The 27744-nt window shown below is 47.6% G+C and overlaps 1 protein-coding gene across 1 annotated transcript in view; it reads right to left on the bottom strand.

Annotated features, from left to right (window-relative positions):
• The window catches only part of EFNB1 (ephrin B1), a 103113-nt gene that overhangs the window by 21640 nt on the left and 53729 nt on the right, over positions 1-27744 (bottom strand). The window contains exon 2 of the mRNA XM_063937088.1: positions 3173-3450. Within this exon, the coding sequence (XP_063793158.1) occupies positions 3173-3450 (278 nt within the window). The remainder of the gene's footprint in view (positions 1-3172; positions 3451-27744) is intronic.

The following is a 27744-nucleotide window of genomic DNA, read 5'->3' on the forward strand; positions in this document are numbered from 1 at the left end:
CTCAGGCCAGAAAGATGTTTAGAAGAGCTATGAATATATCAGGCTCCACAGATACTAGAAAGTGACAAGGAAGCAGGCCAGTGATCAGGAACAGATGGAGAGGTATAAGCAGAACACCAATATCTTCAACTGGTCTACTGACCTGTTCTGCTTAAAGCATCACTGTACCAAGTGTCTGGCCCTGGGAGCGTTATGCAGCATTTTGCTTTATAGATCTGCAATCAGAAGTGTATGGAGAGTTTGTATTGATGAGCGATTCCACAGCTAGTAAGAGTAACAGATGCTATGGCCATGCAGCGTCTTCGCCACTTCCTGTGCGCACACAGCAAATGCCACTCTGCAGGTCATTGCTTCATTTCACAGGGGCTTAAACATCGTACCAAAGGCTTCAGCTGCTGAGCACAGCTGTGCTCTCTTGTGGAAGGAATCAAGAGAGAAGTTTGTGGCTTCAGTTAAAGGTGATCAGCAGCAATGCACATGAAAATTCTACAGGGAGCACAAAGTTTGGGTATACAAGAACATTGATTCAAAGGGGAAAAAAAAAAAAAAAAAAAAAATCATAAATGTTCACACGTACTGACCATTCTGAAGCTGCACATATATTCTGTGACTGCATCTGTGCAAACGTTCCACCAGATGCAGGCCGACCATCGTGAGAGCTTGTTTGGCTATAGCTGAATATCTGGAGGCTCCCCATCTGTGACTTATACCATGTGAACATATGATGCCACACTGTAGTGGCATAGTGTCTTGTGTATACAGGAAGCTTAGTTTTAGAGTGTTCCCCAACTTTAACCCTTAACCCAATAACAGGGATGACCAACCTGTGGCTCTCCAGCTGTTGAGCAACTACACATCCCAGCATGCCCTGCCACAGTGTGTTATAAGCAATACCTTAAAATAATACTATGGCAGGGCATATTGGGATTTGTACTGGAGAGTCACAGGTTGGTCAGGCCTGCCCTATAGGAGGAGCCCGGCACACTGTAAAGCTGTACTAAACAAACATTTATGATACAACTGGTTATATGGACCACTGAGGGAAGTGAAGTGTTAACAGAAATGTGACCCAAACACATCCAAGTTTGTGTGCTAGAAAGGCTGTCTGGCCCCAAATAACAAAAGAGAACATAGTGGTGTTCTATTATGGAACACGTGTGGTCCAGACCTGCACCACTCACACCCTCCTGGCCCAGATCAGCGAGTTCCAGCAGTATGACCAAAACAAAGGATAAAAGCCAAAGATTTATTTATTATTTATTTGGCTATATTAAGGATCGGCTTTAATATAGCCAAATGCAAGACTCAAAAGGAAAAAATGGAAGGAGAGAGAGAAATCGCTAACGGTTGAGGGAAACTAGAGAAAGGCCAGAAAAAGACTTCTAAGAGCTAGTGTGGAGGAGAAGGCAAGAAAGAGTGAGAAACTGGCAAGCATAAGAGTGCTAAGGAGGGAGAGATACCCACAGGATCTGCTGGACACCCCGCCTGCCAGCTGAAGACAGAACACTTCCAGATGTGTACTGCTGTGAAAGATCTCTCCCATACACTCACAGCCAACCAGTGCCAGGGGCTAGGGCTGGAGAGAGAATAACCGACAAAGAAATACAAGGAGAGAAAAAAGGGAAGGGGGGGGGGGGGGGGTGGAGAGGAGGGAGGCCATGTCTGGAAAGAGCAATTATATAGAGGAAAGCTGGATGTGTCTAGAAAGTAGGATGACTACATTTGATGAAGCCAATAGCCGAGGAGCTTTTGCCTCCACCCATTCGACACAGCACTGCAAATGCTGAGGGGAGAAAAATAAAATAATATCTTCAGCAATACTGCTCATCCTTTACTTCTACTGAAGCCAGAACCAGAGCTCTCTCTATGCATGGCTCTGCTCTGTCATTTCACTCTGAGATCTCTGAATCCCAGCAATAAGACCAGCATACTTCCAGTCACGAGCAGAGCTGCTTTACTCACTTCATCTTCCCAAATACAGACAATTTATGGGTCACTTGATTGTTCAGCAGGCAAACCCACTGGTGTCTAGAAGTGCTCTTTCCTGTTTTTCCTGCAGATAGGCCAGAGAACAGGAATCACTGGCAGGAGAACTGGAATAGTAGACAGCATGGTATAATATTATATATGAGGAGACATATGCACAAACAGGGAAAAAGTAAGGGGGTCCGGGACACAAAGTATGTATGTATGTATGTATGTATGTATGTATGTATGTATGTATGTATGTATGTATGTATGTATGTATGTATGTATGTATGTATGTATGCACAGTGATAAGGACAAGAGTTTCATTAAGAACAGTTTAATGCATTAACTGAATAATGCAAACATGAACATGTGACAATGCCCATACAAGAACCTACTAGACCCAGGCAATGCCACAGTAGCTTCTTCGGAGCAGTCTTGGGAAGACCAGGTGAGACGTTAACTATTACACAGACCAAAGAAAACAGTATTATGAAAGTGCATCACTACCAAGAAACAGCCATACTGGTGATCACAGTGTTAATATGGAGAACATTTCATATGAGATCCAACACCATCTCTTGTGTAAAAGACAAAGTGATACCACAAATAGTCCAAGATGGCTGAGAGGAATTTATCTCATGAATAAATTCACTTTTCATACAGTTCCCACAGTCCAAGGAATACAATCATCACTACTGCAGGAGGAGGGGGAGCGTACATTTATTGCACTGCCCTGGGCTGCAATAAACCTTAGTATGACCCTAAACTGCAGAAACCCTTCTACTTAACAAGCCACAAGTTCCACTAAAGGGAATGCTTGAGATATGCTCTGCGCTGCTGTGTGCGCACATTTCACATAAAAGCTGGTGAAAAATGGGGACACTTTAATTATATGGAAGGACTTAATAGAGAGGAGAATGCTTGCCTGCTTCGGACCTCTATTTAGAGACCATTATCCTTAATACATGAAGGGCAATAGAGAATTCCATGGTGATCTGCTCAAAATAGCTTACCAAGTGTTCATTTAAATCTACGTAGCTAGGCACCATTAGTAACCCAAAACAGCCGATAACTTAAATAACAAAATAAATAGCTAGAGCTCTGCGGTCTGCTTAGCTGTTCTCAAATGAGCAGAGCCACATGATCGTGTTGGTGGCTCTGCTATGCTGCCATTTCACGACCGCCCAGAAGTCACACTTACATGTAATGTAATAGTCCTGTTTCTTTTTGAACTCAAGGCCCATATAGTTTGGGCTGAACTCCTGGAACTTTATGGTGAAGCGAAATTCTTTGTCTGGCTGGTTGCAGGTCACCAAGACGTTGGGGTCCATAACTGTACTGCAGAACTCTGCCTGATCCCTGCGCACCATGTACAGCTTGTAATACTCATAAGGCCGCGATGGCTCCCCCCTGGGGCAGATAATGTCCAAACGATCTCCTATTTCCGGGTATATAACCAAGCCCTTTCCAGATAGAAATCTGCAAATAAGACAAAAAGAACATTAAAATATGTCTTGGTTTAATGTGATGGCTAAACCGTTAAATACCCACACTACTATCCCAGCTTCAGCAATCACCTTGTGGGCTCCATTTGTAACCATATGCTCGCACCTTTTGACATTTCCCACATTCCACCACACTTCATGCAATTCCAATACACACATTTCACCACACGATCTTCACATCCTCTAACACAATGTGCTCTTATTCACACAGATATAAAATAAGTGGAAGGGAAGGGACAGAAAGGCGAAAGAGCTGAGAAATGAAATGAGTAAATCGGATCATCAAGTGCCTGCAGCCAGGAAGTAGGAACAGACAGCCCAGAAACCTAGCTACTGCTGTAGGCATTCTCAATGGGGCTTGGCATTTGGATAGCAACCAACATGAACAAAACCTGTAGGCAGATGGGGTGTGTCTGCCGCAGCCTCTACGGGCAGCTGGCATACAATACAAAGTGGGAGTGAGACATTACATTGCTCCAAGTAGGTCAGGTAAGAGGGGCAGGAAGATAAAACATAATGGGTATGCAAGCTGTTCATCTCTCCATACCGCAAAGGGAAAAAAAAAAAAAAAAAAACACAAGGACTTGAAAATGTTCTAGTGAGACAAAGCTGCCCCTACGGTGGATGTATGCTGAATCCATCAGTATATGGCATAGTAGCATTTTGGCAAAGAAAAGAGAAGTGATGTCAAGTCTGTCAGCCCAGAATATAGGTGTGTGCAGACATGCAGAGGTGTGAATCACTAGTACCTGTCTGAACCCCCGGGCTGCATTCATGCTAGAGATAACAGCCCAATCCAGCAATTTGCTTCCGTTGGGAAAGCTCAAGTTTGCAGCATTATGGGTGGGGGAAGGGGGACTGTCACCTACTGTGAACAAAAAAAGTATGAAGATGACTGAGAAGTTTTCATTTAGATAGGACAAGACAGAAGGGCACACTACATGTATGAAAAAATAAAATTAACAATACACCAAACGGCAAATAAAACCAAAACAATACTTAAAGGATTTGTTGCAAGACTCAAAACACTTGAATAAACTCCATTTTACCAGAATGATAAAAGCCAAAACTACAAATAAAAAAACAGAAGAAGCCACATTATGCAGCGCTAAAGCAATGTAATACTCTAGTTAATGGATTTTTAAAACAGAGTTCATTGATGCTGTCTCCACCTCCCGAGCAAGCATGAGTCAGTCTCTGCAGCCAGCAATCGGCATCTGCTTATATAGTGTACACTCAAATTTCCTGGGTAGCAATAGCTGTAGCAGACTTTTCTGTTTAGGACATACAATGTGTACAAGACACTTTTAAAGAGACAAATCGATAGGACGATATAAAAAAAATACAATCATTTTATAATGTATCTCCAAAGGATTTTATAGAAAGTGAACACTTTATTTCAAGCGTCAACGCCAATGAAAACAAACAGCAAAGATAACTATAAAAATACACTTTCAGGTTCATTTAGAGGAGCAGATTCTTATGTCCGGTATACTGTGCTGCTATGATTATGAACAATGTGAGCAGAATGCTATAAATGGCAAGAGATCTCCAAATGGCCCTATTTCTGTCTTGTTGTGTTGCATATTGAAAGCAATGAAAAATCTCTTGCCTGGATGAGCTGGAAGCGAGGTAACAAAGCTTTAAATGTCCACATCACCAGACTTGGGACACGTCTAAGTACAAGGCTTCCCAAAACCGCCCTCTCCTAAAATAAACATCTTTGCAAATTTCATGCTCACTAGCAGTCATAGGTGGGCATCACACTAGGGCCAATATTTACTAAAAATCCGAGTTTGTCCGATTTGTGTTGTTTTTTTTTCTAAGTCCCAACATGGGAATTCACTAAGCACAAATCTCGGCAGTGTTTGGGCTATTCGTAATGGTTTGATTGGCAAAGTTCAGAAATCCGAATGAATAAACCATCGGTCAAACGTGGCTGTAATTTGATACAACACGGGTATTCACTATTCATTCGTATTTGGGTGTTGACCGCGAGTAACCTCAACCGCTGACCGCAAAGTTCCCACCATTGGATACAATGGAGCGCCTATGCGCTACATTGTATCTTCAGTGTGCAGCCTCAATCACACTACAGGAGCGCACAGCCAATCAGGAGAGTGCCACGACGTGGCGCTCCCTGATTGGCTGAAGGGACCCTCTTTGACAGGAGTCAGGGGGGGTCCCAGCAGTCGGGGAAAGGGGTTCCATGTGTAAACATGGGACCCCTTTCAGTGCGTGGTTCGGCTTTTTCAGTTTGTTTTTTTGCCAAGTACGTGGATTGCAAAGAGGACAGAAGCTACCCTGGATTATGCGAGTATCATTTTTTTCTCAGGTACCCCGTGGAGTCTACATGGAGAAGTGGACCGAGCCTCGTGTGAACATAGGTATGTATGTATGTAGGTAGGTAGGTATGTATGTATGTAATAAAGTTTTACTGTCACGGTGTGTGTGTGTGTGTCCTGTTTTTTGTTGGGTATTTTTTTTGTATTAGTACTACAGGTACCAGCGAACCCGTTTCCCCCCCGCACGCTGGTACTTGTGGTTCTCCAAGTACCAGCTTGCGGGGGAGGCTTGCTGGGACTTTTAGTACTGCTACAAAAAACAATATTCAATTTTTTTCACAAGGCTATCAGCCCCCCATCCGCCGCCCTAGGATTGGGGAGGGGAGGGGGGGGGGGGGGGGGGGGGGGGGACAGGGGACAGCCTCGGGATTTACCCCTGGTCCTTGGATAGCTGGAGGGGGGGGACCCCTTGATTTAAGGGGTTCCCACTCCAGGGTACCCCGGCCAGGGATGACTAGTTAGTGATTTAATGCCAGGGCCGCAGGGACCAAGATAAAAGTGTCCCCTGGCTGTGGCATTATCTCTGACTAGTGGAGCCCGGTGCTGGTTCCAAAAATATGGGGGACCCCTACGCTTTTTGTCCCCCGTATTTTTGGCACCAGGACCAGGCGCAGAGCCCGGTGCTGATTGATCAAATATGGGGGGAACCCCTGTCATTTTTCCCCCCATATTTCAAAGAGCCTGAGGCTGGTTGTGCTTAGGAGGGGGGACCCCACGCAATTTTTTTTCAGATTTTAAAACAATTTAAACACCTTTTTAAAGGTACACAATGAAGCCCTGCACGGATCTCACAGATCCGGCCGGGATTCCTTGTGTTTGGTCAGGCAGTGTTTTACTCATCACTCCCGTAAAACACTGCCTGACATTACGAATCGCATAGACATCGGAAAATACGAATTTGGAAAAGTCTGCAGCTTAGTGAATGACCGTATCAGGATTCAAAAAGTTGCAGTAAAATGCACCCGATACCATTCGAGATCAAACACCCTTAAAAACGGCAAAAACACAAATCTTTGTAAATATACCCCTAGGTCTTGCAGTTCGGACAGTGCCAAAATTGGCCACGTCTTATTAAACTGGTATAGTTGGGGGTAGATAATCTCCTTTATTTATAGGGTGCCAAAGTTTGTGCAGCACCTTATAGAGTGCAAACAAATAGGATATAAGGCGCATAACATTAGGATACAAAGTTAGATGAGTAATGACTGTGCATATGCAGACATATTAATAATAAAGTTAGAAAGCCATTAATAAGAATTTGTAACCAGGTACACATTAACTACAATTATAAAACATATAACCCATATGCTTTATGTACACACTAGCATCAAATGTGCATTTAAGATACTTACAGCGTGCACAGATTTGCATGAACACAAGTCACTGTTGATGTGACTGTACATTTCCATTTTTAATGCATTTAACTAGAACAGTGTGATGCGTGGTTTGGAACAGTATGCAGTTAGCATACAGCTCATCGGGATCCCGGCTGTCACAATACCGATGGTGGCATCATACCACCGCTATACCGGCAAGGTAGGAGAGTCCCCCTCGGTGGGTGCCCATAAAGGGAGACTAGAACCTGTGGAGATTGTAGCTTGCCAGCGAGCCTTCCAGGTGCTTCGTTGCGCTCGGCACCTGTCGGCATTCTACCGCTCGGGATGCCAATATTGGTAATACAGACATTCCGCATTCTGTGCCGTGGTATAACATACCAAACCAGTTTGGAACGAGTCTTGTACCATATCAGTACGTTTCACACACAGTTGAAAGCATTAAATGAATGGTAGAGCATTATTAACAGATTGAGATGGCGCTTTAAGTGTTCACAGGCTTGAGTAATTTTCACTTCTCATATGAAGATTAAAAAAAAAAAAAAAAAAAAAAAAAAAAAAAAGTTACACCAGTAAAAATCTCAGTTTAAACCAGTGGTTCTCAAACTGTGTGCCGTGGCACCCTAGGGTGCCTCGGGACACCTGCAGTGGTTACCTGGGTTGGTGGTCCAGTACCAATTCAAATTATTTACACTCAATCTAATATACAAAACCAGTGATGGTGGCTTCCAATCATAAAATTTGTGGACAAACAGAACTTAATCTGGTCTCTTACCACGTAAGAGAACCAAAGGATGACTTCTAAACAATTTACGTAATTTAATATTTTTTATCTAAATTTCCAAGTAAGAAATTTTTGGCCTAGAGGTGTTATGAAAAAAATTCTGATACTCTATGGCGCCGTGACTCAAAAAAGTTTAGGAACTGCTGGTTTAAACAGCAAAATCCATACTCTGCAGTAGTTTTACTGGCTATTAGGAGAATGTTGCCAGGGCAGGATGCGGTTATGTGACCGGCGGCACAATACCGGCACCGGCATCCTGAACTCTGACTAGCCCGCCGGTCAGCATACCGACCAACAGGGACAATTCCCACTCATGGGTGTCCACGACACCAACAGAGTGGTAACATAACCTGTGGCGAGCGCTGTGAGCTCGCTGCGTGGCAATCTGACAGACGGTATCCAGCGTTCTCCCGACCGCCGGTCACCAGATACCCACCCACCAGGGCAGTGTTTGCCACCCTATTTCCTCAAGGCAAAATAGTCCAGGTTTTGAGTAGTGTTCACCAGGGGTGTATTTAGGGGTCCGAGCGCCCCTGGCAAAGTAAAGGACTGGTGCCCGCCCCATATTTGAAATAGGGAAGGCATGTGTGCCAAAAAGGGGCGTGGCCACTCAATAGTACCCCAATTCAAATTACACCACAATAGTGTACCTTACTCATATTACACAGCACAGTAATGTACAGTACATTATTCACGTTATGCTACACAGTAGTACCAGGGGCATCTCTGGAGAGGAGGGGACCCTCGTGCAGACTCCATGTTTGGGCCCCCTCCTCTCTCGTAGCTGTCACCGCTGCTGCTAGCAGTCTGAGTGTCAGAGTCTATAGCGCATGCGCAGGACTCAGAAAAATGGCCACCACGCCATTTTTTCGAACTCCTACGCATGTGCTGTAGACTCTGGCACTGTGCCAGAGTCTCTAGTGTTCAGTTCGCTAGCAGCGGCGGTGACGGCTACAGAAGAGGAGGGGGCCCACACACAGTCAGCGATGTACTCTGGGTAGGCAAGTATTGGAGAAATGGGTGCTGTGTGTGCGCTGTGGCCCCCCATGGACTCAGGAGCCTGTGCGCACCGCACACACTGCACCCATTATAGATATGCCACTGAGTACTACCCCTTATACACATTATGCCACACAGTAGTGCCCATACTGTATATATGGGAAGGCGTGCACGCGCCTGGGAAAGTGGGCATGGCCTCACAATTTTATATTAGGATATCAAACTATAAATATCTAATCACATCCCCTACACATGCACACACACAATTAGCAGCCTTACACACAATACCCATAGTAGTTCTCCTTAGATATAATGCCTCAGAGGATAGTGCCAAATACACATATGCCCCCACAGTGCCAGATACACATACAGTATCCTCCCACAGTGCCAGACACACGTATGCCCCCACAGTGCCAAGCACACGTACTGTATTCCCCCATGTTGATTTTACTATTAAAGGCAGCACTTTTAGGTACTGTAGATTCACTTTTAGAGGCGGCAGCTATCCCCCCACCCCCATGTAGTTCCTCAACAGCAGGGATGCCCATCAATGATCAAAGAATGCAGCAACAGCCACTGCAATTGGCGTCGGGGTCCAGCACCACACCACAATACAGACAGGAAACTATGTACTGTAAACTACACCTCAAAGCAGAATTTGCTGCATGCTGTGATCGTTACTGAGCATCCATGCTGGTGAGGAACTACACGGGTGTTGCGGGGATAGCTGCTGCCTCTAAAAGTGAATCTACAGTACCTACTGCCTGCGGGTGGCACCTCTGGATGGCGCTCCTCGACTGGCGCCCCTGGCGAGTGCCATCCTGGCCAATAGGAAGATACACCCCTGGTGTTCACGCTACGCTGTTTTAGCAGGGTGCCGCACTCTGCCTGATTTTTAAAGTGGCAAAATGCATCTTGCCCTAATTGCAGTGCACGGCTAAAGCACCCTGGCAGGTGTCGTCCCCACCTGCAGGCTGCAGTGTCCCATGGTGAGAAGTTGCTGTGCAGAGATCACTATCGGTGAATAGATGCTAAGGCATGTGCACGGCATCTAGTCACATAGAAGGCAGAGCTTGGTGGAAGCCCAGCAACTCCGTAAGGGCTGGGCAAGCCCCAAAGGGTGACGCTGAACGGGCCATGTCCCCTCCCCGTTCACACACCCTTTTCAAAAGAACGCAGCAATCCTGTGCCCGCACCTCAGCACCCTATTCGCATCTTATTAGGAACACTATTTAAGGATAGCTGGAGTTGAGCACAAGTGACTTAATTATTGCCTTATTTATTGTGATTTGACCATCTGTGCTCAAGTATGGATAGCCTTAAAAACTGGACTGTGAAACCTTTTTCAGGCATGTGACCCGGGAATTTGCCGGGTCTAGCAAGCCGGCAAATTCCTGGGTCTCGGCTCCATGACCCGGGTCTTTCGCATTCATACAGACAGAAATCCCGGGTTGATGCAAATGAGGAAATCCCCTCAGCTGTGTGGCGCCAGGGGCCCAGGACACTGCCACCACCGCACGTGGGGGCAGGAGGGGGGGAGGGGACGCAGAGGCACACAGGAGGGGGGGAGGGAGGCAGAGAGGCACACAGGAGGGGGGGAGGGAGGCAGAGAGGCACACAGGAGGGGGGAAGGGAGGCAGAGAGGCACAGAGTGGGGGGGAGGCAGAGAGGCACAGAGTGGGGGGGCAGAGAGGCACAGAGTGGGGGGGCAGAGAGGCACAGAGTGGGGGGGCAGGGGGGAGGCACAGAGTGGGGGGGCAGGGGGGAGGCAGAGAGGCACAGAGTGGGGGGGGGGAGGCAGAGAGGCACAGAGTGGGGGGGGAGGCAGAGAGGCACAGAGTGGGGGGGGGAGGCAGAGAGGCACAGAGTGGGGGGGGAAGGCAGAGAGTGGGGGGGGAAGGCAGAGAGTGGGGGGGGAAGGCAGAGAGTGGGGGGGGAAGGCAGAGAGTGGGGGGGGAAGGCAGAGAGTGGGGGGGGGGAAGGCAGAGAGGCACAGAGTGGGGGGGGAAGGCAGAGAGGCACAGAGTGGGGGGGAAGGCAGAGAGGCACAGAGTGGGGGGGAAGGCAGAGAGGCACAGAGTGGGGGGGGAAGGCAGAGAGTGGGGGGAAGGCAGAGAGTGGGGGGGGAAGGCAGAGAGTGGGGGGGGAAGGCAGAGAGTGGGGGGGGAAGGCAGAGAGTGGGGGGGGAAGGCAGAGAGTGGGGGGGGAAGGCAGAGAGGCACAGAGTGGGGGGGGGAAGGCAGAGAGGCACAGAGTGGGGGGGGGAAGGCAGAGAGGCACAGAGTGGGGGGGGGAGGCAGAGAGGCACAGAGTGGGGGGGGGAAGGCAGAGAGGCACAGAGTGGGGGGGGGGAGGCAGAGAGGCACAGAGTGGGGGGGAAGGCAGAGAGTGGGGGGGAAGGCAGAGAGTGGGGGGGAAGGCAGAGAGTGGGGGGGAAGGCAGAGAGTGGGGGGGGGGGAGGCAGAGAGGCACAGAGTGGGGGGGGAAGGCAGAGAGTGGGGGGGAAGGCAGAGAGTGGGGGGGAAGGCAGAGAGTGGGGGGGAAGGCAGAGAGTGGGGGGGAAGGCAGAGAGTGGGGGGGAAGGCAGAGAGTGGGGGGGAAGGCAGAGAGTGGGGGGGAAGGCAGAGAGTGGGGGGGAAGGCAGAGAGTGGGGGGGGAAGGCAGAGAGTGGGGGGGGAAGGCAGAGAGTGGGGGGGGGAAGGCAGAGAGTGGGGGGGGGAAGGCAGAGAGTGGGGGGGGGAAGGCAGAGAGGCACAGAGTGGGGGGGGGAAAGGCAGAGAGGCACAGAGTGGGGGGGGGAAAGGCAGAGAGGCACAGAGTGGGGGGGGGAAGGCAGAGAGGCACAGAGTGGGGGGGGGAAGGCAGAGAGGCACAGAGTGGGGGGGGGAAGGCAGAGAGGCACAGAGTGGGGGGGGGAAGGCAGAGAGGCACAGAGTGGGGGGGGAAGGCAGAGAGTGGGGGGGAAGGCAGAGAGTGGGGGGGAAGGCAGAGAGTGGGGGGGAAGGCAGAGAGTGGGGGGGAAGGCACAGAGTGGGGGGGAAGGCACAGAGTGGGGGGGAAGGCACAGAGTGGGGGGGAAGGCACAGAGTGGGGGGGGAAGGCAGAGAGGCACAGAGTGGGGGGGGGAGGCAGAGAGGCAGAGAGTGGGGGGGAGGCAGAGAGTGGGGGGGAAGGCAGAGAGTGGGGGGGAAGGCAGAGAGTGGGGGGGAAGGCAGAGAGTGGGGGGGAAGGCAGAGAGTGGGGGGGAAGGCAGAGAGTGGGGGGGAAGGCAGAGAGTGGGGGGGGAAGGCAGAGAGTGGGGGGGGAAGGCAGAGAGTGGGGGGGGAGGCAGAGAGTGGGGGGGGAGGCAGAGAGTGGGGGGGGGAAGGCAGAGAGTGGGGGGGGGAAGGCAGAGAGGCACAGAGTGGGGGGGGGAAAGGCAGAGAGGCACAGAGTGGGGGGGGGGAAGGCAGAGAGGCACAGAGTGGGGGGGGAGGCAGAGAGGCACAGAGTGGGGGGGGAGGCAGAGAGGCACAGAGTGGGGGGGAAGGCAGAGAGGCACAGAGTGGGGGGGGAAGGCAGAGAGGCACAGAGTGGGGGGGGGGAAGGCAGGGAGGCACAGAGTGGGGGGGGAAGGCAGAGAGGCACAGAGTGGGGGGGAAGGCAGAGAGGCACAGAGTGGGGGGGGGGAGGCAGAGAGGCACAGAGTGGGGGAGAAGGCAGAGAGGCACAGAGTGGGGGAGAAGGCAGAGAGGCACAGAGTGGGGGGGGAAGGCAGAGAGTGGGGGGGGAGGCAGAGAGTGGGGGGGAGGCAGAGAGGCACAGAGTAGGGGGGGAAGGCAGAGAGGCACAGAGTAGGGGGGGAAGGCAGAGAGGCACAGAGTGGGGGGGGCAGAGAGGCACAGAGTGGGGGGGGGGCAGAGAGACACAGAGTGGGGGGGGCAGAGAGGCACAGAGTGGGGGAAGGCAGAGAGGCACAGAGTGAGGGGGAAGGCAGAGAGGCACAGAGTGGGGGGGGGGAAGGCAGAGAGGCACAGAGTGGGGGGGGAAGGCAGAGAGGCACAGAGTAGGGGGGAGGCAGAGAGGCACAGAGTGGGGGGGGGCAGAGAGGCACAGGGTGGGGGAAGGCAGAGAGGCACAGTGTGGGGGGGGAGGCAGAGAGGCACAGAGTGTGGGGGGGGAGGCAGAGAGGCACAGAGTGTGTGGGGGGGAAGGCAGAGAGGCACAGAGTGTGTGGGGGGGGGGAAGGCAGAGAGGCACAGAGTGTGTGGGGGGGGGAAGGCAGAGAGGCAGAGTGGGGGGGAGGCAGAGAGGCAGAGTGGGGGGGAGGCAGAGAGGCACAGAGTGGGGGGGGGAAGGTAGAGAGGCACAGAGTGGGGGGGGGAGGCAGAGAGGCACAGAGTGGGGGGGGAAGGCAGAGAGGCGCAGAGTGGGGGGGGGAGGCAGAGAGGCACAGAGTGTGGGGGGGAGGCAGAGAGGCACAGAGTGTGTGGGGGGGGAAGGCAGAGAGGCACAGAGTGTGTGGGGGGGGGAAGGCAGAGAGGCACAGGGGAGGGAGTTCTGGAATGACAGGAGACCGTATGGACACAAGCGTCGTCTATTTTCACTTAGTGGAAAGGACCCAGATGCTACCTTGACACAAGGGCAGAAGGCTGGAAAGGTAGGGAGCTGGAGAGACAAGAGGTTGGAGTAGATTCAGGGGGCAGGAAGTGACGCAGGGAGCACGAGTCTGGGTGAACCTTTGTTTGATGATGCATTGGTTATATTCCTTCACAAACAGGCAGCTTCTGTCCAGGTGATCTCCTACATGAATAGTGGATACCGACTGAAGATACTGTCTGTCCAGGGAGGATCCATTTCTTCAGAGGTTCCCCATTGCACTGAAACTACCATGTAGGTAAGGTGAAATTGGAATAGAAGAGAGAGAAATACTCCCAGAGTGACGAGAAATGGACAGCATATGCTGGCACACTCCCGTTTCGAGTGGCCACGTCCCTAAGACCTAAGCACCACTGCCCACAACATCTGCATAGACCTGTCCGCACACACTACACACTGTCACCTACCAGACCTTACCACCTACCGCCACTTATTGAGAGGCCACACCCACTTTTCAAAAAACGTGCGCGCCACAAGAGACGACTCCTTTTCTGGTGCCCACTATTAAACCCAGTAGCTGCTTTCTACCCCTACCCACTCCCTAACCCCAACACTGCCTGCAGATAGCCCCTTTCTTGTCACCAGTACTGCCACAATTGCCATCTACCCTTACCCTCTCCCTACCCACAGTGTTCGCCCCTATAACACCCCTTGCCATCCAGTACTGCCCCAGCTGCTATTTACCCTTTCCCTCTACCTACACACTGCGCTGCTTGACACTAGCCCCCTCCTCCCCAGCACTGTCCCAACTGCTTTCTACACTTACCCCCAGCACTGCCTGCCCTTACCCCCCTTTATCCCAACTTCTACCTGCCTCTACCCCCAGTTCTACACCAGCTGCTGCTTGCCCTTAAACCTCTTTATCCCAAATACTACTTGCCCCCACTGCTGCCTGCCCTCATCCCCCATAATTTGTGATGGGACCCAAAAATTGTGGAACAGGACCCCAATTTTTTAAAGTAATGGGTCCCTGGGACACAAATTTTTCGATCACTGAGAGGTTGTGAAACTGTACAATGGCTTAGTTTAATATACATAGATATTACTGTAGCATATATAAACACCAAATAGAATGCACTATGCACTGCACACAAACTACACCTTGCAATTGTATAATCAAAATAAAAGAGGAAAAGAAGCCCCTGATGGGTTGTAAAGGCAAGCAGTCACACATTTACAGTATTACAACACTAACACTACATAATATGTATGAAAATAAAAATAAATCCTGTCAATTAGATATGCTCACTGTCTTCTAGTTATGGAAGGGAAAAAAAAATATATATATATTTTTCTGTCTGGAACTTTTTATTGAACCGTAACCATGTTTGTTTGGATGATGTACATAGATTTACAGTACAATATAGACATGTCTACCATGGAAATTACCCAGTTGAATACTTAACCATTTGATTGCCGCCATGTACAGTAAATCCAGTAATTGCCCTGTGTGAGAAAATGCAGATATTTTCCAGTCAGACCGACTGCAGAAAGAACAGCAATACCACCTCTTTATAGTAGAACCCTGACAAATCCAGGAGGTAAGTACAGGGGTTGGGGTTCGTGGTTCTCAAAAATCAGGGGTGTATCTACCTATTGGCCAGGATGGCACTCGCCAGGGGCGCCAGGCAAGGAGGGGGCGCCGCCTGGCTGTGCCACCCACGGCCAAAGGGTAGAAAAGCAGTACTGTCAGACTGTACCTAGTGAGAGTTTGTTACTGCTGGAGCGGTGCTGGTGTCCAGTAGCACCGCACTTGTAATCAGACTCAAAATAAACTACAGCTCCCAGCAGCCCTTGTTGCTGGGAGCTACCAGCAGCAAAGGCTGCTGGGAACTGTAGTTTATTGTGAGTCTGATTACAAGTGCGGTGCTGCCGGACACTAGTCTGATCACTAGTGCAGTGTGGTGCTGACGGACACCGGCGCCGCGCCGGCAGTAACAGACTCTCACCAGATACACAACAATTGTTATATAGCACAGTGCTATAGATCTATTTGTTGTTGAATATAATAAAAAAGTGGCAGTGTTTGGGAGAAGGGACTGTAGTACCTGGAAAACTACACGATTTTCATGTATGTTAGATGTAAGTAAGTAATAAGTAAGCGAAAACTTTAACTTGCCGAGTGTAATAAAGAAAATACATATCTTACCTATTTCAAGGCCATGTTCAAGGAAATGTATATCCGTTAATTGTATAATTGATCAATTTATCTTGGAAGCGATGGCACCCTGATGTTTCTTCTAACAGGAAGCACTTCTACCATCCAACTAATGGTGTTTGGTTAATGGCTGGGGCCATTTGAGGCTCATCTCACAGCATCTCATTAGCATTTCATTCAGGATGCAGTCAAGATGCTGGTGTTTGGCATCCCGGCGGTCGGAAAGCTGATGCCAGCATCCCGAAACTGCTCGGAATGCTGATGCTGGCATCCCAACACAGATAGCGATGCAGAATGCCAAAATCCGGATCGAGTTGGTGCCAAAGTCTCCACTGGCAAGCCACGTGGGAGGGTTAGGGTTAGGCTGCGAGGGCGGGAGGGTTAGGGTTAGGCTGCGAGGGTGGGAGGGTTAGGGTTAGGAAGGGTGGGTTAGGGTTAAGCACCACTGAAGAGGCTTTTGGAGGGGGGGGGGGGCGGGTTAAGGTCAGGCTGTGGGAAAGGTGGGTTAGGGGGGAGGGATGGTGTAACGTGAATATGAGACACTACTGTGCGGTGTAATGTGAATGAGGGACACTACTGTGTGGCATAATTTGAATTGAAAGTACGATTGTGTCCACGCCCTTCCACCACAAGACCATGCCCCATTTCCAATACTCACACCTTATTCCAAGTGTGTGTGTGTGTGTGTGTGTGTGTGTGTGTGTGTGTGTGTGTGTGTGTGTGTGTGTGTGTGTGTGTGTGTGGAGGGGGGGGCAGCCCATTACTTTGCCAGGGGCGCTCAGACCCCTAGATACACCCCTGCTCAAAATGTGCGCCTAGGTCAGGATACTTGCAGGGATGACTGTTTGGTGGGCTAGGACCAGTTCAAATTATTTACAGTCAGTCAATGTAGTAGACAAAACCAGTGCTTATGGCTTATGGGGGTTTATTCATGAAGCAGTGAAAAGAGTGGAGAAGTGAGCCTGTGGAGAAGTTGCCCATGTCAACCAATCAGCTGCTCCGTACAATTGTATATTATGCAAATTATAAATGTTACTTCAATGCTGATTGGTTGCCATGGGTAACTTCTCCACTGGCTCACTTCTCCACACTTTTCACTGCTTCATGATTAAGAGCCGTTAATCACTAGCTATTTGGACAAACAAGCAAGCTCACAACACAATTGAACCTAAAAAGGTGCATACACAGATTTATCCTTGCGATTTTGAATATATAGTCAAAATTGCAAGGAAAGTTAGTGCAAATTGCAAGGTTTTAGCCACCTTGCGATACCGATGCACGGCCCCGCAAGGTTAGATACTGTGCAGGCAAGTCAATTTGGACTATCTAGTACTAAAGTATAGTCAAAATCGCACATAGCCACTATTGCAAACACAGTCAGTATCGCATAGCCAAAATCTCACCATGTGTATGCACCTTAAGGATGACATATAAACACAATTTATTCAATTTTTTTTCTACGTTTCTCAATAAGAAACTTTTGGCCTAAGGGTGCCATGAAAAAAATTCTGATACTCTGGGCAGGTATTCCCAACCCAGGTCCTCAAGGCACACTAACAGTCCAGGTTTTAGCGCTATCCATGTATGAGTTCAGGTGACTTAATTTTAGTGCTCCGTTATTTTGATTTAACCATCTGTGCTGAAGCCTGGATATCACTAAAACCTGCACTGTTAGTGTGCCTTGAGGTCCGAGGTTAGGAATGCCTGCTCTAGGGATTCAAAAAAGTTTGGGAACCACTGACTTAGCAGGATGTGTCGGGATTCTGGCAGTCAGGATTCCACTGTCTGTCTTCCTACTGTTGGGATTTTACACCCATCCCCTTTACAACATGGACGTTTCAGGCATTTGGGATTGGTCTAGTCCCTTAGATAAGCTTACACAAGTTCACATACAACTAACAAGAGCATTTGCAGATATGGTAAAGGAGACTAAGTCGGGGAGTTAATGCTTCAAAATCTGCAACACGTTATAAAAGCATTTAAAAAAATGTATTACTGATACTCAAGTTGTATGGAGGTTGATAAAAATGGAAGTTTAGTCACTATAACTTTACTATATTTGTTTTTTTTTCCCTACTAAAAATAACCATTTATTGTAACATTCGCCCAGATTTATCAAGCCTTGTAGAGTGATAAATTGCATGGTGATAAAGTACCAACCAATCAGCTCCTAACTGCAACGTTACAGGATGTGTTTCAAAAATATCAGTTAGGAGCTATTTGACTGGTACTTTATCACCGTGCAACTTATCACTCTCCAAGGCTTGATAAATCTGGGCCATTATACACACGGACAGGGTAATAGTTAGCATTACTGCCTCACAGCACTGAGGTCATGGGTTCGATTCCCACCATGGCCCTAACTGCATACCTCCCAACATTACCCTCTCCAGGAGGGACACGATGCTCTGCTTCTGGACTTTTTTCCTAATGTATGATTGCCGGCACCTGTGTTGAACAGGTTAATGGATATGAAAGGTGTTTCACTACAGGTGATGGCAACCATAATTTAAGAGGGAAGTCCAGAAGCAGAGCATTGTGTCCCTCCTGGAGAGGGTCATGTTGGGAGGTATGCCTAACTGTGTGGAGTTTGTATATTCTCCCCATGCTTGCGTGGGATTCCTCTGGGTACTCCAGTTTCCTCCCACGATCCCAAAAAAATATAGCGGTAGGTTTATTGGCTTAAAACAAAATTAACTCTACTGTAAATTTGTGCGCCTGTACATGTGGTAGGGAATATAGATTATAAGCTCCACTGGGGCAGGGACTGATCTGAAAGGGCAAAATATTATCTGTAAAGCACTGTGTAATGTGTGCGCTATATTAATAACTGGTAATAAATAAATATTAGATATATCCTCATTCTACGTATGCACACACAAGATTACCAAATCAAAATGACTCCCATCCCCTCAAACTGGCAATCTAAACCAGTATGTAAAGTCAGTGTTGCCAACTCTGAAATGAAAAACAAGCCCAAAATAAGCCCAAACCAATCCTAAAAAGCCCAAAAAAAAGCCCAACTCAAGTTTGTTTGTTTTTTATATATAAAAACAAACATTATTGTTTGTCTTATTAAAATACATATAATTGTTTATATAATCTGCCTTTAAGGTCTTTACAATGATATTTATCAGCACAAAACTGGCTTTTAAAGAATACTGGAATTTGTATAAATATTATAGTTAGAGTTGTGAATTTAAGATACTATACTTTCATGTTTCCTCTAAAGAAAAATCTCAAGTGAAAATTGCCAACTGTATATGCTGTATCTGTGGTCATTTGTATTCACTGTGAAATATTTATTCGATGCAAAGATAAAACAAATAATCTTACAACATCCAACTTTGTACTTCTATTAAATAAATAAAGAGGCCAAATCAAGGTAACAAAACAAAAGATTATTAAGACAATTCAAAATAATAAATGCATATATAAATATTAAATAGTAACTCAATACAATAAATAACAAAGGAATTACTGAGAGGTAAAGTGCATTGCAGATGGCATACTATGTGAGGTAAAGTGCATGGCACACTGTGTGAAGTATAGTGCATTGCAGATAGCACACTGGGGGTCATTCCGAGTTGTTCGCTCGTTGCAGATTTTCGCAACGGAGCGATTAAGGCAAAAATGCGCATGCGCTAAGTAATTTAGCACACAACTTAGTAGATTTACTCACGTCCGAACGAAGAATTTTCATCGTTGAAGTGATCGGAGTGTGATTGAAAGGAAGTGAGTGTTTCTGGGCGGAAACTGACCGTTTTCTGGGAGTGTGCGGAAAAACGCAGGCGTGCCAGGATAAAACGCAGGAGTGTCTGGAGAAACGGGGGAGTGGCTGGCCGAACGCAGGGCGTGTTTGTGACGTCAAACCAGGAACGAAACGGGCTGAGCTGATCGCAGTGTAGGAGTAAGTCTTGAGCTACTCAGAAACTGCTAAGAATTATTTATTCGCAATTCTGCTAATCTTTCATTCGCAATTCTGCTAAGCAAAGATACACTCCCAGAGGGCGGCGGCCTAGCGTGTGCAATGCTGCTAAAAGCAGCTAGCGAGCGAACAACTCTGAATGACCCCCACTGTGTGAGGTAAAGTGCATGGCACACGGTGTGAAGTAAAGTGCATTGCAGATGGCATACTCTGAGGTAAAGTACATAGCACACTGAATTTCAAAGGTTTTATGTAAAATGGATATAAGCAAATTCATCTGAGCTGTCTCCATCGTCTATAGAAGCTTCCATGTTATACATTTCTGAGTTGAAGCGCTGAAGCATATTGGTAGTTGGTTTAAAATCCTTGCAACAAATACCCAAGCGTCTTAAACCATATCTGACAAAGAATACCACATAAAGTGGTCCTAAATTGCTTCACTGTTGTGTGTCTGGTCAGTGTCTTTGTTGTTGTCATTGTTAAAAACAAATTAGCCCTACTGATACACACAACCGGCAGTCGGCAACAATAGACATAATGAATGACTCATCATCATTTCTTTAAGACTCTATTCATCCACAACGTCTCACCTACAGTATGTCTGTGTGAGGATCTGTGTTATATGGATGAATGACTAATTATCTCTGAAAGTCTGTGTCAGTGATACCCTAAAAATAAAAGAAGCCCAAAAACAAGCAGCAAAAAAAAATTATAAGCCCAAAAACAAGCAACAAGCAACCACCCAAAAAAATAAGCAACCAGAAAAAAAAACAAGCCCAATTCCGCTTGTTATAAGCTGAATTGGCAACTATGAAAGTCAAGTAGTTTTGTATATACTACAGTGTAACCATTAAAGAAGAGTAAGGCAGCTGAATGGCCAGGCTTGGACGCCAGTTAAACTAATCACTGGGCAAGGCTTCAGTAATTTCCAGTCTCCTCTTAACACATAAGAAACATGTGATAACCTATTACTGTTTTATACTGATTAAAGACTCCACAGCAGCATGTAAGACTATGATTAATGTTAATGGGAAACGCTCCCTGTTGTAGGATTAATCACTGCACACAAGCCATTTTCTTATGTCAGACAGAAACCACATCACATTATAAAAAGGGGGTTAACAGGATGGAACCCTAAACGGTTGTTTTGCAGCACTTGTACCTTATGCATTCCTGTAAATTAGGCGCTCGCTACAACTATCTGCTCTATGTGCAAGGTAAACAGACTGACATGATTGCGGAGACCTTGAATAAGCAGGCACTACAAAAGAAAAGACAACCGTATCACAAAACCTTACTCCCTCTTTCCTAAGAATCTAGGGATCATTAGGGGTTCACTACGATATGCCGGCGGTCGGGCTCCCGGCGCCCAGCATACCGGCGCCGGGAGCCCGACCGCCAGCTTACCGACAGTGTGGCGAGCGCAAATGAGCCCCTTGCGGGCTCGCCACGCGCGCCACACTATTTTATTCTCCCTCCAGGGGGGTCGTGGACCCCCACGAGGGAGAATAAGTGTCGGTATGCCGGTTGTCAGGATCACGGCGCCGGTATACTGTGCGCCGGGATCCAGACAGCCGGCATACTGAAGTCCACCCCATTTTAGGACCACATTTTTCCGCTCTGTCCGACAAAGCCATAAAATTGTGACGGCCTTGCAGGAGTTTGACCATTTTACACTATGTGAAATTTGGAAATTAAACCAAATGGAATTTAAAGAGTCAATCTGTGCGTTTTACATCCTAAGCATATATATTTTGTCAGTTCTAAGTTTGGAAACTTACAGATGTGTCCACTTACATCAAGCCTCCCTGCATGTTAAATAGCCCTTTTAGTCATGCCACTCAGTAGCGCCGGGCATATTTATGTGTGACTTTTTCCATTAAAATGGGTCTTATTCGCAAAATGATACAAATACTACACACAAGCAGATGATTACGATATGCAGCATGCCTATATACTGTGTGCAACCGTGGCTGTATCTGCATATGAAATGGTACGTTGGTGTTTTCTAGGAAAAACACTTTCATATGCAGATACAGCCACAGAGAATATAGGCATGCTGCATATCATTTAATCAGCATAAGCTGCTTGTGTGTCCTACTTGCATTGCCCGATGCTAACAGAGTTGCAGAGGACCTGTCCGCTCACTCACGCCAGGCATTTCCTGCTGCGTGGCGTACTAAGGAAAGCGGTATTCACAGATGTGTCCTCCATACATGCACATTTTATAGAGCCTTAAAGTACTCCTTTACATGAGAGCAACTCAGACTTCCACCAACTTTATTTTAACACGCATCCTATGTAAAGTATTCTTGCAAATCTTCCAGGAAAAGCTGGCACGCCCAGCATAAACCAGGTTATTTTAATAAAAGGAAATTAACTGAACAGTACAAGACTTTAAATTCAAGCAGCGCTGGTCACAGAAGAGTCTAATCTACTGTAACCTAAAGTGATAGAAAATCCTGTCAGATTAGAGGCTGCAGACATTCAGGAGGGCAAACGGCCCAAGAGCGACCATCCATCACTTTCCAAAAATGTGCTGATAAAGAAACATTGATAAAAGAACAGTCCAAGGTGTCCTTTATTGTAACAGTCAGTTTGCCACACGAGCACGCCTTGTGGACTTTCCCATCATGGACTGTGTTGGGGCAGCCAGGAACGAGCAAATACAAGGACACAACCTCATGTTACATTATCTATCTATCCTGGGATGCAACCTGGATGTAAACATATACTATTAACAAATGGATACTTTACAGATAAATGCTTATTTTGAATGTCTGAATATGGTTGCAAAATCCATTTACACAAAGCACTGTAAAACTACATGATTTCCGCAAAATGACACTTAAGCCTCTGAACTCTTGCTGCGCCCTACCAGCCATGCTGGAAGTTATAGTATACAACCGCAAGCTGTCTGGCTCTAGAGCAGAGGTTCCCAAATTCAGTCCTCAAGAAGCACTGAGGCTGGGTACACACCTGACAGATGTCGTGGACCAGACGCTGTACTAACCGAGCGTCCGATCAAGGCAAGTGTACACACTTACCGATTGGCCGCTCGATAGGTCTGTACCTTTCATGCAGCTGAGTGGGCATTTGAATTTGCCCGCCCAGCTGAGACATATGGGACTGCAGCAACTGTATAGGCAATTGGCAAGCCGCCTGTATACACTGCACAATGCACTTATATATCTGCAGATATATCACTCATCGCCTGTGCTGCAGGCTGACGCAATATGTCTGACCAACGTCATTCAGACATATCACTGGTACACACCCACAATATATCACCCATTCAATGGGGTATTTTCAATTCAGCGCGCTGTTAACAGCCCAGAGTAGGAGGTTCCCGAGTAGTGCAATTCATTGCGCTGTTAAGTCAGACTACAGGATTTCTGCTCACACCCCTCCTGAGGTGCAAGTAGAAATCTGACAAAAGTAGTGTCACAATGCTGTGTGGTGCCTTAGCGTGGCGCAGATAGCATCGCAGTGGGGCACTTAAGTCGGAGAACGACCATCCAATGATATATTGGCCAGTGTGTACCCAGCATGAGTCCAGGTTTTCCAGGTCACCCAGCAGGTGCACTGTGCACATTTTAAAAATCCACAGGTGACCTGGAAAATAGAGTTTGGGACCACTTCCCTAGAGTGCTTGTGCCGTGGTTAGCTAGGGTAAAACGAGGCAGGATGCATTTCTTTCCACAAGTGATGTGATCTGACTGTGCAAGGAATGGTTTGATTGAAGAGGAGGTTTGAGCATGTTAGGCTACACTGCACTGGTGACTCACTATTCGGACATAAGGCGCAGTCAAAGTGGTTGTTTTCAGGGGTGAGAAGTAGTTAATGTTTTACTTGGTCAGCAGACAGAGAAAGTCGCAGGCCTTTCTGGGTTAAAAGATATATTTCTACACACACACACACATATATATTGCAGTCTCCAGGGAAAGGCATAAAGCCTCGGCAGGGCGTCCACTAGCAGATTCAGACACAGAACACAAAGGCTGTCTCACAGGAGCCGGTTAGCTCTGTACATTCCTCTCTCCCTGGTTCCTTGGGAGAGCTATCAGGTGGCAGGCCCCAATTTTCTTATTGTTCAGGGAGGTGTTTTCTGATGGGAAAGGTGAAGAGGGGATTTGTGAGGTCTGAAAAATGATCCCTCAGAGTTGGGTAAACAAGAAATGCTTTGTTGCTGGGCCGGATTCACAAGCTGTGTGATAAATGTGTTTATTTAATGTATGTGTGTTGACATGCGTAGACCTGCGTGTAAACCAGAGAAAGTCTAAAAAACCCACTGACAGCTTCTCTGATGAAGAGGACGACTGAGGCGCTGTTGCTTATGCTGTCTATGGGTCACTGTTCTACTATGTACAGCAAATACCTCAGTAGATTTTCTCTAGTTCAGGTTGTTATTTAAGTTTCATAATGGTGCCAATGGGGTTGGAGTCTTAAAAAGATAGTAGTAAACTTGCCAGACAAGAACCTCCGCCTGACAAGTTCATGAATATTAAAACAGCAAATCTGAATATCCTTAGGGCTTTTGGCTCCACTGGGGGTGGGAAAAATCTGTTGTGTGTGCACTGGGAGGGGGAGAACAAGGGTCCCCCCAGTCTCTGCCTGACAAATCCCTTTCACGTCCTGGTTTGGCTTTTGTTTTAGGATTTCCACGATTGTGCTGGGGTCTCTAAAGCCGTGTTATCTCATTACGTTCCACAGCTCTCAATACCCTACATTTGCATATGAGAGAGTCTAAACAAGCTCTCCCTCTACTCCCCACAACTCCCCTTATCCTCATGAAGTGGGGAAGTTAACGATCAAAGCTGTGTAATGCGGCTTACATTCCTTGCCCATTCAGCCGCATAAAGACTGGCACAGAGGGGGTGGGACGGAGAAGCCAGTTGGCAACAGGGCAAGAAAAGATAGAACAAAGACCCACTAAAACCTCGAAGAATTACTAGAGAGGGATCATTCTCCACCTGACAGCTTTATCAGGCAACATCAACCATTCGGGAGAACATTAACTGTATCAAGGAGTAACCCAGCAATCAACAAATATATAATCACCACTACTTAACTACAGACATCACTGGACGACAAAACATAATTTCATAGCTTTACGCCATGCTAGAGACTTACTGGAGGGAAAATACCACATTAAAGCTCAGCTACCAGCTATCCAGTATGAGAAGATATATTAAACACATACCAGTACAAAAACCACCTTCCAAGTGTTTGGTTGGAGTGTAGTTCGCCTCTCTCATTGGTGGCCTGTGCTTCACTTTTACATGTCTGCTGGATAAGCCCAGGAGCACCCCCATAAATGAATGTCTTACTATGCCAGTAGAAGAGTCATCCAGGCATATATCATGCATTATTTGGAACTACCAGCTCCCATGACAGCCTGTGCATCCTAAACAATGATACCCCACACAGAAAGCAGATGGATGGGATATTATCCATCCATCTTACCGATTCAGGCCAATTTAAAGGTAAATGACCTTTGTGATAATAAACCAGTCAATAATAAGGGTTAAGGACAAGAGGAGATGTACTAAGCCTTGGAGAGTGATCAAGTGGAGAGAGATAAAGTGCCAGCCAACCAGCTCCTAACTGCCATGTTACAAGCTGTGTTAGAAAAATGACAGTTTGGAGTGGATTGGCTGGTGCTTCATCTCTCTCCACTGCTTTGTATATCTGTCCCTAAAGGTGGCTACACACTATTAGATATATCTGCAGATCAATTGATCTGCAGATATATCTATGTACGGATCGGGCAGTGTGCTGTGCATACACACAGCCCGATCCGTCGGGGGACGGACGTCATGAACTGGGCGGGCGCTCGCGCCCGCCCAGTTCACCTGTCAATCACCGCCGGCCGCCGCAGCATGTGTACGGGGGTCGGATGACCGCCCCGTACACACACAGCGACGCGCCAATATATCGTTAGATATATTGGCTGTCGGCTGTGCTGCGCGGCCGACGCGATACGTCTGTGAACGACGGAGTTCACAGACGTATCGCCCGTACACACTGGCCGACGGTCCCGCGATGTATCGGCCGTTCAAGAGAACGGCCGATACATCGACCAGTGTGTACGGGCCTTAAGTCTAAAGGCCCATACACACTGGGTGATTTGAAGCTGAAAGCAGCTCACTTTTGGTGTGTTGAGTTGCTTTCAGCTCAAATCCGCCCAGTGTGTATGGACAAGCGATAATGCGCGCTCCCGCTTCATCGCTGGCAGCCGCCGTTCATCTACTAGTATTAGCAGTAGATGAACGGCGGGGTGAGCGGCTTTCCATAGCGTCCCGCTATGGAAAGCCGCTCACCCCCGCTGACATCGCTGGGCAGAGGGGAAAAGCGCTCAGTGTGTATGCACTGAGCGCTTTTCAGCCCAGCGATGATCGCTATGCACACACGCTGAGCAAAAACGGGTTCACTACGGATGGCCGGCTGTCGGGCTCCCGGCGACCAGCATCCCGGCGCCGGGAGCCTGACCGCCGGCTTACCGACAGCATGGCGAGCGCAAATGAGCCCCTTGCGGGCTCGCTCGCCACGCTACGGGCACGACGCGCGCCACACTATTTTATTCTCCCTCTATGGGGGTCGTGGACCCCCACGAGGGAAAATAAGTGTCGGTATGCCGGCTGTCGGGCTCCCGGCACCGGTATACAGAGCGCCGGGAGCCCGACCGCCGGCATACAGAAGACCACCCGGCAAAAACACCCAGTGTGTATGCACCTTTATATGCTCAGGGAAAAGATTTTCCTATTGAAACCCAGTTTTAGCTCACGTCATCACTTGTATGCACAGAAACTATTAGAGGGCTTCAAACCTTCTAAAGAGGGCAAATGGAGAAGTCCACAATGGCATAGCTTTTAGCTTTCATTTATCAAATAGATTCTATAAAATGACCACTCGCTAGAAGGCAGCTGGTTGCAATGGGAAACTTCTCTAGCTATTCTCTTTAGAAGGTTTGATACATAGAAAGAGAGAATGTGACAGCAGATGAGAACCACGTGGCCCATCTAGTCTGCCTTACACACATACCTGCCCCACACACCTGCCCTACACACTCGTACATGCACACTTACACATTAGGGTTCATTTTTCTGTCGAAAGCCAATTATACTACTAGTATATTTCTGGATTGTAGAGGGAAACCAGAGCAACTGTAGTAAACACACAAGCACTGAGAGAATATACAAACTCCACACAGTTATGGCCATGCCTATATAATGTAGCTTGCTCTGTATTTTCGTTTTAGTTAACCATAAATAAGTGAAATACAGTTGTACCAAGGGCCAGATCTAAAACACAGCCCTCCCAGGGCCGCCGCCCCCCCCCCCCCCCCTCCCTGTAACTACTATGGTCGCTAACTCATTGTATACAGGGAGTTATCGCAATCAGCTTGGTACAACATCCACATAGTCTATATGAAGCCCAACTCTATTCGAACACCAGACCAAGACTATTACAAGCATTGGGTTGATATCACCCGTTCAGCATAGCTTATAATAGGAGTGGGGTGGTAAATATACAACTATGGAGGATGCAGGATACAAATTTGAAGCCAAGGCAAAAAATGCATCTACTGACATCAACAGGGATGACTCTAGTCCATAACCAGCAGTATATGTACTGGTGGCATACTGCTTCTGTACCCATAGTATTTTCCCTGCCCTGGTATAAGACTGCACCAGACTAGCATATACACAAACATGGTTTAACATGCTGCTAATGCACTCTTTACTAATTGCTCTGCATTACACCGTCCCGTCCCCTCCCCAAGAATTTAGTGTCATCATTGAAACCATTTAATGGGCTTTGTGGGGGACAGGACACAGCCTGTGCAAGGTGTGCCAAGCACTGCACGGCTTCCACCTCCTAAGTAGGTAAAAAACTGAAACATGATGATAATGATAATATTTCCATATTATATGTGCACGGGTCTAAATTATTCACTGAATCTTATTCGCACACATGCTACTGAAATATATATAAAAAAAAATCTTTAGTGATGTGTTTTTCGACAAATGTTCTACGAATTGCCAGTTGAACACATGAGAAGTCGGCATAGAGTGATTT

This window comes from Pseudophryne corroboree, chromosome 8 (genome assembly GCF_028390025.1).
Source record: "Pseudophryne corroboree isolate aPseCor3 chromosome 8, aPseCor3.hap2, whole genome shotgun sequence".
Lineage (NCBI taxonomy): Eukaryota > Metazoa > Chordata > Amphibia > Anura > Myobatrachidae > Pseudophryne > Pseudophryne corroboree.